The sequence below is a fragment of the Epinephelus moara genome, chromosome 22, assembly GCF_006386435.1.
Source record: "Epinephelus moara isolate mb chromosome 22, YSFRI_EMoa_1.0, whole genome shotgun sequence".
NCBI classification, from domain to species: Eukaryota; Metazoa; Chordata; class Actinopteri; order Perciformes; family Serranidae; genus Epinephelus; species Epinephelus moara.
In genome coordinates, this window is record NC_065527.1 from 31,154,221 (window position 1) to 31,172,280 (window position 18,060).

An 18,060-nucleotide genomic window follows, 5' to 3' on the forward strand; every position below is an offset into this window, starting at 1 on the left:
ATGTGGAGGAGCAGCGGCTTTACTCCGAGTCCCTCCCGGATGTCTGAGCTCCTCACCCTATCCCTAAGGCTGAGCCCAGCCACCCTGCGGAGGAAACTCATTTCGGCCGCTTGTACTCGCGATCTCATTCTTTCGGTCACTACCCAGAGTTCATGACCATAGGTGAGGGTTGGAACGTAGATCGACCGGTAAATCGAGAGCTTGGCTTTCTGGCTAAGCTCCCTCTTCACCACAACGGACCGGTTAAGCGCCTGCATCACTGCTGACAGCTCTTACCTAATTTGCATAAAGTTAACGAGTCTTCAACTTTCATTAGACCTGTCGCCTTTGCAGCTCTGGCAGCTTTTAGTGTGAACATACAGTCAGACGGCCAGTTCACACCGCTGCAACTTTTCTCTGCAACGGTCTACAATGGTTTTGTCCTGTCATGAATCTTTGACCTGAACTGGGCTTAAGACCCGAGCAGTTACTGAGTTACAGCCTTAGACAGGAGGTGAGAACCGTGGCATTAATTTGTTTTGTCACTTTCTTTTTTACTTTGACAGAGTACACAACCTGAATCTCACTGGGTTGAAGATCTCATGTGGTTCCATCAGTCACGAGTCAGAGATGTTGAGTGGATCACAGGATTGGACTTTTACCAGGACAGCAATCGACCAGTCCCAGAGCTGTTGAGGATGAAGACCCGCCCCACAGCTGCCATTCACAGAAAACAGTGAAATCACTCTTCCCCACAAGAAGAAATCACCAACATCAATATTCAGTATCTATTAAAGTATTGTACTATTCTGTGTTTAGTCTTAAATTGTGTTATCACTTTGTCAACACTGGACTAAAGGTACCTGTTATCTAACAGTGACATTGTTTATTTATTTACTTCTCAGTTTAAAAGTGTACTATTTAATCTATTCTGGTGATTTTATCCTGTTGATTTTCTTATAATAGATATTTAGAGGTTGTTTCATGCAAAGCCCAAATAAGATGAGCCAACACAGGTATTTAAGGAGCAAAACTTGAGCAAATCTTTGTTGACCTTGTGGTCTTTTAGAGCCATTATGCTACAGAACATTCTACAGTAAATGTGATCAAACACTTGTTTCTTTTGTTGTTGCTTTAGTTTGGTAAAATTTGGGATTTTAGGCCTATTTGTCTGTTTATTGTACAAGGAATTAGAACATTGTCAAACATTTTTCATAGCCCTGGTGAGTACAAGTAAAACACAACCCTGTCTCACTCCAAAGTCGTTGAAATCCAGTGCTTGGGCAGTGACTTGCAGCATCAGACACAGACGAAAAAAGCCGTCCTTAAACATCGGCACGACTTTCACCAGGGAGAGCGGTGTTCGCGTTCCATAAGATTATAAAGCCAAACCCTGTTCTTTTTTGTGCTTTTGTTGCCTAAACCCAACCACACAAGAGACTGTACAGTATGTAAACTGTACATTTCCTGTGAAAACAGAAGTGTATTTTGAAAGAAGATGATGCATGTAAATGGTAAATGGACCTGCATTTGTATAGCGCCTTTCTAGACATCAGACCACTCAAAGCGCTTTTTAGTCACATTCACCCATTCACACACATTCATACAGACTGGAGGAGACGGGGATCGAACTGTTGATCTTCTGCTCTACCTCTGAGCCACAGCCGCCCCATGTAACAGGCTGCAGGTGATATGGCTTCCCAGAACTTCAACATCCAAAGCATCCATGCATGTTGCATGTTGTATCTGGACGTGGAAAGTCCATGACCAAACATCAGTATGTGATGAGGTCAGAGTGAGAATGTGTTGTAAAATACCATTCACCTCTAGCAGAAGTTTCAGAGATGAATAGAACAGAAACCCAAACTGTCTGAATGGCAAGGTACTAGTAAATGAGACTATGCGCGTTTGTCATTTGTCTGGAGTGTCTGTTTAAAGGTTTTTCTCATGTTGTACCAGTCACTGTTGATAAAAACTCAAAACAGTCAGCACAGATTTTGGACCAATTTTGACAGAATTTTATAATAACCTGTGACATATTTCAATTCAATTCCAGTCAATTTCAATTCAGTAGAAGTCAATTAATTTATTCCAAAGGAAATGCTTGTACCAGAGAATGCTTCAAATTACAGTAACACTTAAAACAGTCATTTCTGTTATACAACAATTTAACAGTTAAATAAGCAAGGCTGATTAAGAAATGTTGAAAAATGAGGACAAAATAGATAATTTAAGCATTTTATTTGTCTTCCGCCAACAAAAATAGTTCCCTCAGGACTCCGCTGTCACCGTTGCTATGTAACGCAGACATGGTGCGCCAGGCACTTACTCTTTATACACATTTATCTGCACGTTTCCATTAATTGTGCAGCCGGTGAAATAAGTCTCTGGTGACTGCATGGTGGACTGTGGCTTCACAGGCACAGCCGACTCTGCCTTCTGATCTGACAGTATGTTGCTTTTCTCCAAGTCATTGAGCTCCGCTGATGAAACACTGACAAACCTGGATGTGTGCTCAGATGGATTCAGCTTCTCCTCTCCCTCATCTTCCTCTGATGACCATTCATAGTTCAATTCAAAACTTATTTTAGGAAATAAATCCATATTTTTGGCTGTTTGACAGTGGATGAATTAATTAGCCTACAACGCAACTGCTGACCTAACTGACACTAACCGTCAGTTTTGATTTGATTGTTGATTGCAATCAGCTGTGAGGCGGAGTGATACATACACAGTGAAATAACCGTGATGTTGTACTCCAATATCGTCACGGTTTTACTGTCTCTCGACCAATCAGATTGCAGGGCCGGAACTAACTGTTGTATAATAAATGTTATATTGTATATGATATAACACCAAGAAGTGGTATTGCACATGACTGAGGAAATGATATTGCACCACACTGACAGGTGATCATGATATTGGTCGAAGTGTTTTAATAGTGAGGCATGAGTGAAGATGCATGTGTGTGGTGAGTACTGAGCATACGACTGGATAAATGAGACTTGACTTATACTGCACGAGTTGTTTGAGAGTTTGTAAACAGATGTTTTCATATAGTTTTGCTGTTGATAAATGCACATCCTGTACTTTCATTCATGAAGACTGTTTTTTGGATTCTTTGTTCTTCGGGGAGATGTGAAAAAACAAAGTTATCTTCACAGATTCAACGTAGCACAACATTAGTCCTGATATACAAATTGTCATTTTGCAGGTAAAGTGTTCTTTTAATGGTCTGACTCTGAAGAACAAGTGAGAGCCGCTGCTCAGCAGGCAGCAGACAGAGACAGCATGGAATTAGAGCTCAACATAAATGTTTGCCCAGGGCAGGTAAACTTTGTGTGCAGGTGTTGCACCCACGAATCACACTGGACTCGGGATGAACTTTTTATTATTATTTTTATTTTTAAAAAAAGACAGATGGTTTTATTCTGAAAGAATGAATGAAAACAAACAGTGATTTTGCTGGTCTTCAGTAGCTTTACTCTAGGTGTAACTGCCAACTCATCTGGCTTAGAACAATGTAGCCTACAATATAGGGTAACAATCACAGTATTGTATAAAAATCACAAAAGGTATTAAAACTCATTCATTGATCTACAATTCTTATGACTAGTATATTTTATAGATAACAATAGCCTATATATGAACCCAAAGATTACAATAAATTAAATGGTAGACCTATTACAAATTAAGCTTTTTTCTAAAAGTTTACTAACTACTAAAATCCCACACCCTGTGTTAAATATAATGTATCTTAACTATATTTACAATGAAGCTTGATTTTGCACTTAGCCCGTATGGTAATGTTTACCGTTGCTGTGGCAACAAGTGACAGCTGACGTTAGCGTTAGTTAGTTAGCTTAGCTCAATCGTCCGACTGGGACGTGTAACAGTAAAATCACTCCGCTCACAGGTGTTATAAACATAAATACAACCGTTAATTAACCAACTGTCACACTCGCTACATTGACGCAAACTGACACTATATACACCAAGAAGATGGATATTTTCCCCAAAATTACATTTGAATTAATCAACGTTTCATCAGCCAAACTGGACGAAGTTACACAGCTGCAGATCAATGTAAATAAAAAGTAGCTTGTGAGTTCCTGGCGTGTGTGCTGCGTTGCCTGGCAACAGACTGGGGGAACTGTTTTTTTCCCGCGGAGCTACATAACATACTTAAATAATTTATTTCATCACCTTTTGTTAACATTTCCTTACTCAGCACTGCTGTTTAAGCTGTTGTTGAACTGTTGTATAAAAGCAATATCACACTAGAAATGTGGCCCATCGACATTATCTGGTTTTGAAATGCGGCCCAGTTGAAATAGTAATTGGTTGTTTGTTTGTTAGTTACCTATCTAACAACACATCAAAATAATTGTAAGCCAGTCTTGTTCAGTGAATCAGTTTATCATGTACATTCAAAAATATTTAGGCCTAATATTTAAGATTGTTTGCTTATAAATACATAAACCTGGTTGTTCTATATTTAAAACACATTGGGTTTATTATACTCATTATTATTTCTTGAGCTTGTTTTATTTATTTATTTCACAGATAGTTATACATCCTTAGTCCTTAAATTAAATTCATTATGGACGTGGACTTAAAATCATTGTTTTATTTTATGGCCTTGCTGCCCTGGCTTTTGGCCTTTGTGCCCTCAAAAAATTGACAACACGAAAGGCCAAGTGGCCTTGCCCCTTAAACGATGAAATTCCAGGCCTGCATATATCTGTGCTGCTTGGACAGAGACTGACAGTGTTTGATGGCAAACCGTCATTCCATCTTGGGGCTAAAATTAGCACGTCCATCCGGATGTTGTAATTCCATCGCTGCCAGTTGAAGCCAATCGGACCCATGACTACTGTGGAGTCAATTGACCCAGGAGTGAATGCTGATTGCAACCTTTCCCAGTAAATAAAAAAAAAACAGATGTTAGCAAGCAAATTTTTTGTGCAGCGAGAGAGGGGCTTATAAGTCAGATCCGCCCCTCGCTCCTCCACAGCTCCACCCTCTCGTCCAAATATGGTCACTCCATGCTGCAAAAAAAAAACAAGATGACCACGACAGAAGTGCTGAACTCAAGGCTTCAAAATGGGAGTCTACAAACCAATGGGTGACGTCATGGTGGCTCTGTCCATTATTTTATACAGTCTATTGTTCATTCACTGATATTTTGACATTTGACATTTCAACAACACTGTCTTTGACGTGTGGTTAGGTTTAGGCACAAAATCTACTTGGTAATGGGTTAGGAAACGATCATGTTTTGTCTTAAATTACCTGCTATTCGTGGCACTATCCCAGCAGGAAATGCAGCAACGTCTAGTAAAAAACAAACACTTCTAATGGCACTTTCAGGGGTTAAAAAAACAGCAACGATGACTCACTATAACACAACAGCTTTTGTTGTTTGTTGGTCTTGAACAGTGGTCTGCAGCTTGACCGGCATCTCTCTTAGGTGTCACACCATCCACTATTCCCTCCATCTCCTGTTGACAAAATCAACTCATATACTATGTCACCTAATAAACATCTGTGACGTATGAAACATACAAATGTAGTCATGGTTTGCTACTTAACATTTTCCTCTGGTGACTGGGCTGGAAATAACAATACAGAGGCCTCTGCATTTACTTCTCCATACAGGTTTGCGTCAATATCTTGTCACTGGCTGATTCACTTCCCTATGTATATATGTAAACACAACAAAGTAGGTGGTCTGCTGGTACCAAAGAGACACTATGGTCATGGTGCTAATTTTAAACAGTGTAAGTCTGTGGAAGATAAAAACTTCTATGGGAAAGGAGCCAAGATGAGGCATTCAGGGGATAATGGGGATATTCTGTTAAACAGACAGGAGACACTGTTAATATTAACTCTTAATAATCAGTTCACTCAGTCTCAAATGTTTGGACGATCCACCTCATTTAACCTCAAGAAGTTCAATTCTTGTCATCTATTTTCAAGATTTTATTGTGGAGCTTACCATAGATTAAGGTGACGCTGTGTCAAATTGTGATGTATGCTCTAACCAGTCACTGTATTTTAAGATGGATAACACATGTCCACTTGCTCCCACTGTACAAAAATGAAGCCAAAGTATCTCTGACACAGCCGCTGCCATCTTTTCTGGTGATGTAATTTGGAGACAGATGGAACTTCTCAAACTCAATGATCCTTTCTTGGTAAAGGATCCTTCCAAGTTGGGTCCGACAGAGGCAAGGCAACAGTTCTTCCTAGCAGTCGGTGAACACGCATTTGAACAGGCTGGCGAGTGCCTTCAGGTGTACATCATTAACCCTCTGGGGACTGAGGTTTTAGGGTACTGTGATAATTTTGGCATACTCTAATATTGTACAATTTGAATAAATGTAAGCATTATTTTCAAAGGCACATGACTTTTAGGGAGAGTCTATTTCTGGATTGTACTTGGTCACATAAGGTGATTCTGTTGGTCTTACTAATGTATAAAGCATTAACCCATATATTCACACCCTAACCCTTTTTCAGAGTGGAGTGAAGACAACAGCTGAAAAGTCCTTTTGTGGCATTGATTTAACTGACCACACCATTTACAGTATATACACAGACTCACACACATAATCACACTGTAATTTCAAATTATTTGTCTCATCACACACTCAGCTACAATAATATGAATAGCATGGAGACAGTGTGGGTGCTCCAATGCCAACCATTACCACATATTCTGGTCATGTCCATCATTAATTCCTTTCTGGCAGGAGTTCAAACGGTTTTGCAAAATGTTTTCCAGGTGGACATTTCATTTAAACCAGAGACCTTATATTTGGGCACCTTGCCATTGGACAATGTTTCCTCTCATGAGAGATATCTATTTTGGATCCTAAGTGCTGCTAGCAGGAAAGCCATTACCAGACAGTGGCAAAAGCCAGTAATACCAACAGTTGATGACTGAATTGACATTATGCATTACATCTTCAGGATGGAAATGATTACTTTTTCTATTAGACTGCAACAGGGCAAGATTTTTAAAAGATGGGAAAATTGGATGGTGTACATTAAACCTGTTTGTTCTTCGTTTGTTTATGGTGAATTTATGTCCTTTTGAGTTTTTTTTATCTTATTTCTAATTGATTTTTTAAATCCTTTCTTATCCATTTAGCACTCCATCACTGCTGTAAATGATTCATTTAAAAACTTTTATGTTTTATCTAAATCTTGTTATTTTAAAAATCTCATTATTATATGGCAGTGGACACATTGGAAAGTGTAAATTATTATTATTATTATAGGTTTCTGTCAGTATTTTTTCATGCTTCTATGGTAAAAACCCCTGGAGATATTAATCCAAATAAATGGATATCTAAATATCTAAATCCTGCCGAGCTCTGCTGGGCAGATCTCATTGAGGGGGCCCCGCCTTCAATTCTACTAAATCATGTGCAAAGAATTGTGGGTACTTTATACCCGCTGAGGATACACACATGCATCCTTGAAAATTATTTGAAAGGAGGACTTAAGGCCAAAACACACCGGCGTCATTGACACGAGTCAAGTGCCGCCGACACACACAAAAGCGTCGCGCTGCGGGGTGTCAACCGGATTTCTACTGCACACTCCAGTCCGCTAGGCTGGGAAGTACAAAATAGCGCTTTTTCAAGGGCGGCGATGCTGGAAAAATAGGACAATAGCGACGCACGTCGAGCTGCCGCCGGTGTGGGTTTGTAAATAGAAAATAATGGGGGCGGCTGTTTTGACGCGCGTCGTACGGCGCCGGTGTGTTTTGGCCTTCAGTCCTCAGTAGAATTTGAAGGATCCTTGACATTGGAACAGTCCTGAGGTGAGATTTGATGATAGCCTCCTTGAAATTCAGCCATTTAAGGATCCTTCCTTGACTTTGAGAAACATCTCTAGAATCTGTGCAGTAGCGATCAGGTGGAGCCACAATATCAAGTTCCCACAGCCCCACCCGATCACAAGCGGCGCCACTGTCCACAAGCACACTGATTGGCACACAGAGGTGTCAATCATGACATCACAACCCCTTTTTGTAGCATCAAATAACCAATTAAAACCAAACTTAGCAGAAAAACAACCACTTGAACAACCATTGGCCTGATAAGAGCTAGCCTACCTAAAATGACAGAAACCATGAAACCTACATAAATTAGTTCTGTTTGTTTGTATTAGCATTTGTATAATGGATATCTTTTGGATGATGGACGGAGAGAAATAGAACACAGCAATAAAACGAGTTGTAAAAGCTGAAAGGCTGCAGGTGATATAAATATAGTGCAGTAAAGGGATTTCCACAGCAACCGTCTGCTTTTACAGGCCCATCAGATAAGCTGCAGTAAACATTTAGTGAACAGGTTTCCAGTGAGGGGCTGTGTGCTATTCAATAGAAGAGACAGGATACATCAGTGTTTTCTCAAAGACAAACATGAGACAGTGGACAGGAGGAAGCAAAGTGAGCCAAATGGGAAACACCCAGAGCTCTCAGGAGACCATTAGCCTTTTTCACAGCAGGCATTTTGACTTGTAAGCACATGTGTTACTAACAACACTAAGAGACAGAGAGCAAGCATGCACGATAGGAACCTGATATCAAAGTTTTACTGGATGTTCGACTCAAGCCAGATGCCTCACACAAACTCATAATGTTTACTGCCTGAAATGTGCACCCCAAACCTTTCTCTAACACAACACCCTGTCAGTATGAAAAAGAGTCTGTGCACACCTGTTTTTTTATTTTCTCTGGAAAATCAGAAACAATTAAAACGTTTTTGTTTTGGAGCTAACTGTTGAAAAGGCTGCCTTTTGCCTGGTAGCTGAGAAGGGAGATACTCATCTTGGCCACTAGGTGGTGCACTGGCGTTGTTCTGACTGGCTACAGGAGCCAGTTCAAGCCAGTTTGCCAGCAGCAGAACGGGAGAGAAGACTACAGGTGTCTTTGAGAGTTTTCAGTTGGTTTTTTGGTGTTCCAGGTTCTAGTTTTTCAGTTTAAGAGGGATGTGCGCGTCCATATGTCCTGTAAGTAGACTTCAGTTTGATATTAATATGATTATTTGTGAATTGCAGTTACTTTGAGCTAAGTAATAAGCAGTGTGTTAATGTAGGACGCTGTTAAGTTGCTATCGGTCACTAGCCCACCATTTTGTTGTATGAAGATTACAGTAGTGTGGGTTTTCACTCTGTTTGTTCTGTGTACATCCTAGAAACCACACACACAACCACAAGTAGAAGCCGTGTAAGAACCAACCAAGTAGAAAATAAAGAACTCTCTCTGCAACCCACGGCTTGGTTATTGAGACCCACCAGAGCCCTGATCGGACTCTCCACAGTGATTCGTGCTCTCCAACCACCCTACAACTTAAATCTATTTTTCACTGGTCCTTTGAGCCGGATTGACGGATTACTGTGGGAACATGCCTAACCCTAAGCCAGATGATGTGGTTCCCCGACCACCAAGGCAGAGAGCAGTTCCCTCTTACCTGTTGGATTATGATTTAACTGGACCAGGATCCCAACAACGGGTCCAGAACCGAGTACCCCAAGAGCCAAGAGAAGATGAGCGCGAGCAGATGGGAGCAGAGGCGCGCTCTGGTGCCACATCGCCTCTCAGCCAAAGCCCCACCCCAGACCCGAACGTGGTGGATGAGGAGTGGGAACAGATGTTGAAGGAGATGCAGGATGATCAGCATCACCCACCCAACCAAGCCCCAGATTCATCCACCAGGTGGCAGCAGCTCAGCCAAGAGAATGCAGCTCTGAGACACCAGGCAAGCCAGGTACCTGAGCTCATTGCAGCATTAAAGGAAATGAAGCAAGCCAATACCAACCTTCGCCAACAGGTGGATAATCTGGTGAGTGAGATCAGGAACACACCCAGGCCAGCTACACCACAGGCACCTTTGCACCCACGGCTAACATCAAGCTCAGACACCCGTGGGCGGGAGAGTTATCACCCAACACCATATAGAGGACATCATGCTGACCTCAGAGAGGCATACCCCCCTCCCAGGCCTAGTGACATGTTAGCAGATAGTCTCTCTCACCTCAGAGTTTCACACCGGGTACCAGTGGACCCCCCCTACCCGCCATACTCTTCTGCCCCTCCCCCAGCAAGCTACCCCAGGGCAGATCAGTACGGCCAGAGAACCCCATCGCAGTCAGCCTATAACCTCTATGATCCACGATATGGTTATGCAGACAGAGTAGATGACGGCTACTCCTTGTATCGTCCTCCCTACGCAGATCTGTCATTCACTCAAGAGCATACTTACCGAGGGCCCAAGCCATCTATCCCCCCTCTGAGGTCACCAGACCCCAGGGAGTTTTCAAGGATGAAGATTGCACTGGAGAATATCCTCCCGGGTGACGCCACCGAGCGATTCAAGTTCCAAATCCTCACAGATCACCTCAGGTGTGAAGAGGCCTCGCTTGTGGCAGACTCATACAGCAACTCCAGGCAGCCCTACACAGACACGATGACGGCCCTCACCAAGATGTACGGGCAGCCACACAAGTTGGCTGTGCAACGCATCACAGAGTTGATGGATGGTCCAGACGTCCGTAGCGGTGATGTGAAAGCCTTTCGTCTGTTTGCCCTGCGTGTACGCTCTCTGGTGGGCATGCTGGAGCAGCTGGGGTCAAGAGGCCACATGGAGCTGCAGTGTGGATCCCATGTATCCAGGCTACTTGGTAAGCTACCCCATGACCTCACAGCCAGCTTCAAGAGATTCATCCACCCCATGAGAGTAGCAATTCCCACACTCATGGATTTAGCTGACTGGCTGGAATATGAGCTTGAGGTGCAAGAGGACAGCGTGAAGGGTGCCAGCTATAGAAGAGAGGAGTCCCCCACCAGAAAGACAGAGAACCGGAGAGACTCAAAGACCGCCAGCAAACCCACCACCATCCTCCTAGGCACGGGTAAAGCAGCAGAGCCAAGCACTCCCGCACCTCCATCAGCATCAGCCCCTCCAGTCCACAGCCTCAGCAAGAAGGAGAAGGGGACAGCTTACTGTCCATACTGTGATAATAACAACCACTTCCTGAATAACTGCGCCAACTTCAAACAGCTGACCAGAGAGCAGAAGGAGGTGTGGATCAGAAGCAACAACAAGTGCTGGCGTTGTGGGCGTGGCCACCAGGCAGCCAAGTGCACCCTGAAAGCCCCCTGCAGGACATGCAATAGGAGACACCTGCCTGTGCTATACAAAGTGAATGAGAGAGCAGAGGTTGAAGCGCCAGAGACAGCCACAGCAGAGAACTGTCTCGTGAACACCGCCAGCAGAGTCCTGTATGTTGACCGCCCCACCTACAGCTGCAAGGTGTTTCTGAAGATCAGCAAGGTTATCATAAGGAGTGGTAATTGGTCACTGGAGACGTATGCTGTTCTTGACGATGGATCAGAGCGAACCATCCTTCTACATGCTGCAGCCAAGAAGTTAGGTCTGAAAGGAAAGCCAGAAGAACTAGCCCTGCGCACAGTCAGACAGGAGCTGCAGGTGCTTCATGGGGCGGCTGTTTCCTTCACCATATCTCCAGCCGATGATCCCAAGAAGCAATTTAAAATCCAGAGTGCATTCACCGCCAAGCAGCTGGGACTGGCAGAGCACACCCATCCCACCAGTACCCTGCAGAAGAAGTATAGACACTTAGTTGGGTTGCCTCTACTGACCCTGGATAGAGTTCGTCCAGTGTTACTGATTGGCTCTGACTGCACCCACCTCATCACACCAATAGAGCCCGTGCGGCTGGGCCCTCCTGGTGGACCGGCGGCTGTGAGGACGCTCCTGGGATGGACTCTACAAGGCCCAGCACAAGACATGAAGCTCAGCCTTAATGCACCACAATGTCTCTTCACTTCCACATTATCCCCACTTGACCTCTTCTCTCATGTGGAGAAACTATGGCAGATGGATGTCCTTCCTTATCGCAGTGAGAAGCTGGCCACAAGATCCCGCCAAGACCAGGAAGCCATTCACCTCCTTCAGGAGCAGACCATCAGAGTGAATGTCGATGGCATCGAGCACCACGCCACACCCCTCCTGAGAGTTAAGAACATGCCTCAGTTACACGCTCCACCAGAAGCTGTTTTGCCACAGCTCAGAAGCATTGAGAGGAGGTTAGTGAAAGACCCGGAGAAAGCCACTGCATATCAGGCAGAGATCCATAAACTGGTAGATGCAGGCTATGTGGTGAAGCTGGAGCCAGATCAGGTGGAAACCACAGAAGAGTCCTGTTATGTACCACACCATATAGTCCAACATAATGGAAAGAACCGGGTGGTGTATAACTGCTCCTTCCAGTATCAAGGCCACAATCTGAATGAGCTCCTGCTGCCAGGCCCTCCCTTAGGCCCCTCATTGCTTGCTGTGCTTCTCCGCTTCCGAGAGCATGCCCTCGCCTTCAGCAGCGACATCCGAGGGATGTTCCACCAAGTACGGCTGCTCCAGAAAGACAGACCACTGCTGCGGTTCCTGTGGAGAGACCTGAAGCCAGACAGCCCACCGAGCGTGTATGAGTGGCAAGTCCTCCCCTTCGGAACCACCTGCAGTCCCTGCTGTGCAACATTTGCATTGCAGAAACATGTGCTGGACCACAGCCAGCCAGGAGAGGACGTGCGAGTCATCATAGAGAAGTCCTTCTACGTGGACAACTGTCTGCACAGCTTAACCTCAAGAGAAGCTGCTAAAGCTCTGGTGGACAAACTGCGCCATCTTCTGGCCGAAGGAGGATTTGAGCTGAGGCAGTGGGCCAGCAACGACCCCTCCATCATCACCCACCTCCCCTCTGAAGCCAGGTCAGACACCTGTGAACTGTGGCTCAGCTATGGTCAGCCAGATGTCCAGGAGTCAGCCCTCGGACTACACTGGCACTGCTCGTCAGACACCCTGTCCTACAAGCATCGCACGGTGGATTGCTCAGTAGCCACGATGAGAAACATATATAAAGCTCTTGCCAGCCAATATGATCCTCTCGGCTATATAATACCCTACACCACCAGAGCAAAAGTCCTCGTTCAGTGCTTGTGGAACAAGAAGAGAGGATGGGATGACCCGCAGCTCCCAGATGACCTGATGCATTCCTGGCGTTCATGGGAGGCGGAGCTTGAACATCTGTCAAAGGTAACCCTGCCCAGGTGCTACTCCAGTGCTGATATGGACCACCCCTGCAGTGTCAGAGCTATCCATGTGTTCAGCGATGCATCAGAGAAGGCGTATGGAGCCGTGGCCTATCTCAGGACTGAGAGCCCGCAAGGCAAGGTTGAGGTTTCTTTCCTCGCAGCACGGTCCCGTGTAGCCCCCAAGAAACAGCAGTCCGTCCCTCATCTGGAATTGTGTGCGGCCCTCACTGGCGCACAGCTGTCCAAGGTCATTACCACAGAGCTGACCCTCCCCATCCACAGTCTCACCCTATGGTCTGATTCAGCTACTGTTCTTACCTGGTTATCATCAGATTCATGTCGCTACAAGGTTTTTGTAGGTACACGCGTGGCGGAAATCCAAGAGCTGACGGATTCTGCTACATGGCGATACGTGCCATCAGGAGAAAACCCAGCAGATGACATCACTCGAGGTCTCACTCTCCTGGATCTAGCTGATGGTGGCAGGTGGACCCACGGCCCAACATTCCTGAAGCAGCGGCCAGAGGAGTGGCCAAAGCCCCCAGGTTCACCCCATGATGAGCCAGAGAGTGAGATGAGGAAACCGGCACTGGCTGTGCTGGTGACTACAGTTTCAACTGTGCCAGATCCACAACAGCAGCAAACCCTGAGTGACTATCTGGAGGTCACAGCACAGGCTGACCCTTTGACCCCTGTGACCGCCGACGACTATGCTGCAGCTGAACTGGAAGTCTTGAAACAGGCACAGAGAGACTTGTTCCCAGAGGAGTCTGCTATGCTAACTGCAAGCAAAGCAGTGGCAAAATCCAGCCGCCTCATGTCACTGGCTCCAGAGCTCGACGAGGCAACAGGGCTCATTAGAGTGGGAGGCCGTCTCCGTCGCTGCAGTGCCCTCGCATCAGACATGATTCATCCCATCGTCCTCGACCCCCAGCACCCTCTGACCAGGCTGATCATACAGGACTATGACGTCAAGCTGCATCATCCAGGGCCGGAGAGAGTGTTTGCAGAATTCAGGAGGAAGTATTGGATACTGCGGGGGCGTGAAGCAGTGCGTCGACACCAAAGGAAATGCACGGATTGTAGGAAGTGGAGAGGGAGACCAGACCCGCCTAAGATGGCTGACCTCCCCCCAGCTAGACAACGCATCTTTGAGCCTGCCTTCTACTCCACCGGCATCGACTGCTTTGGGCCATACCTCATCAAGATTGGTCGCAGAAATGAAAAGAGGTGGGTGATACTGTTCAAATGTATGACGACACGAGCAGTCCATGTGGATCTTCTCAGCAGTATGGACACCGACGTGTTTCTGATGGCTCTGAGACGCTTCATCGCCCGACGTGGAAAGCCCCATGAGCTCCTGTGTGACCAAGGCACAAATTTTAGGGGAGGAGAAAGAGAGCTGTGGCAGTCATTCAAAGCCCTCCAACCCGAGCTCCAAGTACAACTCGCCAGCCAGCAAATCAGATTTGCTTTCAACCCTCCAGGATCACCGCACTTCGGAGGATGCTGGGAGAGGGAGATTCGTTCTCTAAAAGCTGCCCTTCAAGTCACCATTGGGGCCCAGACAGTCACAGAGGAGGTGTTGCGCACCGTTCTTATTGAGATCGAAGGAATCATAAATTCCAAACCTCTTGGTTATGTCTCATCGGACATTGCGGACCCTGATCCCATCACTCCTAACTGTCTCCTCATGGGGCGGCATGATGCTTCCCTGCCCCAGGTTGTCTATGAGGGTCCAGAGATTTTAGGACGACGGAGATGGCGACATAGCCAGATACTGGTTGACCAATTCTGGAAACATTTCCTCAAACACTACCTTCCTGGACTCCAGGCCCATCAAAAATGGCAGACAGAAGCCGTGGACTTGCAAGTGGGGGATATTGTCATGATTGTTGACAACCAGTTGCCCCGGGCCCTCTGGCCTGTGGGAAAGGTCACTCAAGTCTTCCCTGGAGCTGACAACCGTGTCCGGTCTGCCGAGGTGATGGTGAAGGACAGAACGTACACCCGGCCTGTGGCGAGGCTTATAAGTCTCCCTGCTCTTCCTAAAGAGGAATAGTGGCCTTTCCAGAGGTTCGAATTCACTCCTTGAATTCGGGGGCGGCTGTTGAAAAGGCTGCCTTTTGCCTGGTAGCTGAGAAGGGAGATACTCATCTTGGCCACTAGGTGGTGCACTGGCATTGTTCTGACTGGCTACAGGAGCCAGTTCAAGCCAGTTTGCCAGTGCAGGACGGGAGAGAAGACTACAGGTGTTTTTGAGAGTTTTCAGTTGGTTTTTTGGTGTTCCAGGTTCTAGTTTTTCAGTTTAAGAGGGATGTGTGCATCCATATGTCCTGTAAGTAGACTTCAGTTTGATATTAATATGATTATTTGTGAATTGCAGTTACTTTGAGCTAAGTAATAAGCAGTGTGTTAATGTAGGACGCTGGTCAGTTGCTAGCGGTCATTAGCCTACCATTTTGTTGTATGAAGGTTACAGTAGTGTGGGTTTTCACTCTGTTTGTTCTGTGTACATTCTAGAAACCACACACACAACCACAACTAGAAGCCCTGGAAGAACCAACCAAGTAGAAAATAAAGAACTCTCTCTGCAACCCACGGCTTGGTTATTGAGACCCACCAGAGCCCTGATCGGACTCTCCGCAGTGATTCGTGCTCTCCAACCACCCTACAACTTAAATCTATTTTTCACTAACAGTTGTCTAACCACAACACCAATATCATTGTTACATTTGCAGATGACACAACAGTGGTGGGCCTGATCTTCAGTGAAGATGAGACAGCTTAGGGAGGAGGTTCAGAGGCTGACAGGATGGTGCGCAGTTAACAACCTGACCTTGAACACCAAGAAAAAACAAAAAGATGATCACCGACTTCAGGAGATATGTGGAGATGTGGAGAGGGTGTCAACCTTCAAGTTCCTGGGCACACATATCTCAGAGGATGTTACTGTAATTTGAAGCATTCTCAAACATTCTGGGACTTAGCTATCGCATTAACGCTTTCTCAATGTGGAACAGTGTAACCCTTATTTCACTGAATGAGCACGAAGTCTAAGAAAAAAATCTAAAAGTTAAGATTATAAATGAAATTTCTTTGCATTCATTTGATTCCCAATCAAGAAAATCTGGTAAAAATTACATCACGTTGTTGATATGGACTTCAAAAATATTTTGAAATGCAAAATAATGGAATTACAAACATGCAATTAAAAATGTGATTCATCACAATTAACTATCGAAATTCAGTCATTAATCACAATTCAAAAAATAATAATCTGACAGCCCTATTAATGTATTATTCTTTTGTCTCTTTTTTTTAACTTCAGGAAAAAAATACACAAAAATCATGTTACTCATTTATTACTTTTATTATAGTTTTTTTTTATTGATCCTTGCTTGGATACAAGTACATTTATTCACTTCCCTTTTTGTCTCCATGTTTACCACTGTATCTCCTAATATGATGTCCAGCATCACCTCAGACATTTAAGTTTAGAATCTGAGGTGGACTGCATCACCCTCTCAGGACTTCCTCGTGCACTCACTGATCTGTTCACTGAGTCACCATCTTTTGCCTGGGAACAGTCATTTTCCCCCACATTAAACCTTTCATTACTTCGAGTCGGTAGCTACATTTTAGGCTTACTAATTGCACTGTGACTGGCCAAGCAGGTCACACAACATCTATTAAAGGCTCATGGTGATGTCAACCACACGCCATCAGTGATTACATAGTGTAGGGGCGTACAGTGGGATGGAAACATCTGATGTGAGCACTGCCTGCACGGAGTAAGAATCTATTTTATTCAGAAACATTTAGGGCTCCACTTGCCTGGCGTTTATTTGGAGATGATGTCAGCAACAGTTTAAGTAAATTGGTGTCAACTATAAATATCTTGTTGAATTTTTCCATTGCACACCAAGCCTTTCAGTGAGGACAGCAGGTGTTTCCCAGGATGTTCACTTTGACTTTACATTTGCTTTTACTGATCCTTTCAGTACAAATATGTACAGCTACAATAATCTACAGTGATAATGACTCAAAACCAAATTTTTTTTTTTTTTTTAAATGGCACACATCACTTCAGAGCTATACTTAAAAAGGTGCACACATAAAAAAGGCAATGGAAAAAAGATATATAGCTCTAACGAAATAAAGGATTCTAACTCTAAATGCAGAATTCACGACAAAAATTGAACAGTTTATTTTTTGCCACACAAGCCATGTGTCTCTATGTCAGTCTCAGCTGGTTGTTCCACCACTTTACCCTCCTTCTCCCTGCATCCTCATATGAGGACATTATATTTTGAGTTTGTCCCCCCTGCACAGCTGTTGTCACCACATCTCTAGGACCTAACTGACCCATTAAAAGCTTTACATAACTCTGACTTTGAAGGCTTGCAACTGTCTTGCTTCTTGTAGTTCAATACTACCAGTACAATATTTACTGCTAGTGAGTTGTACATGCAACAGTCTGCATACAGTATGCAATTCACTATTTGATGCAAGATTAAAGGCCGCCATAAAAAATGTGCCAAAGGACATCTGTTACAGACTAAATGTAATTTTTACTGTAAAATCCCAAAATGGAAAATTCTCTTAACATTAATGAAGACTTAAAAAAAAAAAAGTCTGTATCTATAGATGTCATCTAACGGCCATTATTCAATCTAAATGAGACCATCTAACTGGATTATTTTAATATTGCCTGTAACTTTAATACAGGCTGAGTTAGGCTACTTAAAGGACAACTTCGGTATTTTTTAACCTGGGCTCTATTTCCCCATGTGTATGTGTGCGTATGATTCATGGGTACCACTCGTTCTAAAATTGGTTCAGTATTGAGCCGCGAAATGAGCCAAAACGGTAATGGGGGCAAATGCGTCCCATATAAAAGTGCTTTCTTTCGCCACTGACCGGTTCAGATCGCCAGTGCTATCTCT

At 44.5% G+C, this 18,060-nt stretch overlaps 2 protein-coding genes across 2 annotated transcripts in view; one reads left to right on the forward strand and one right to left on the reverse strand.

Annotated features, from left to right (window-relative positions):
• LOC126383946 (venom phosphodiesterase 1) overlaps window positions 1-2,597 on the forward strand; it is an 81,642-nt gene extending 79,045 nt beyond the window's left edge. Inside the window, exon 25 of the mRNA XM_050034712.1 lies at window positions 546-2,597. Coding sequence (XP_049890669.1) covers window positions 546-719 — 174 coding nt within the window. The 3' untranslated portion in view covers window positions 720-2,597. The remainder of the gene's footprint in view (window positions 1-545) is intronic.
• LOC126383971 (collagen alpha-1(XIV) chain-like) overlaps window positions 1-18,060 on the reverse strand; it is an 849,933-nt gene that overhangs the window by 280,586 nt on the left and 551,287 nt on the right. The gene's annotated exons all lie outside the window — the stretch shown is intronic.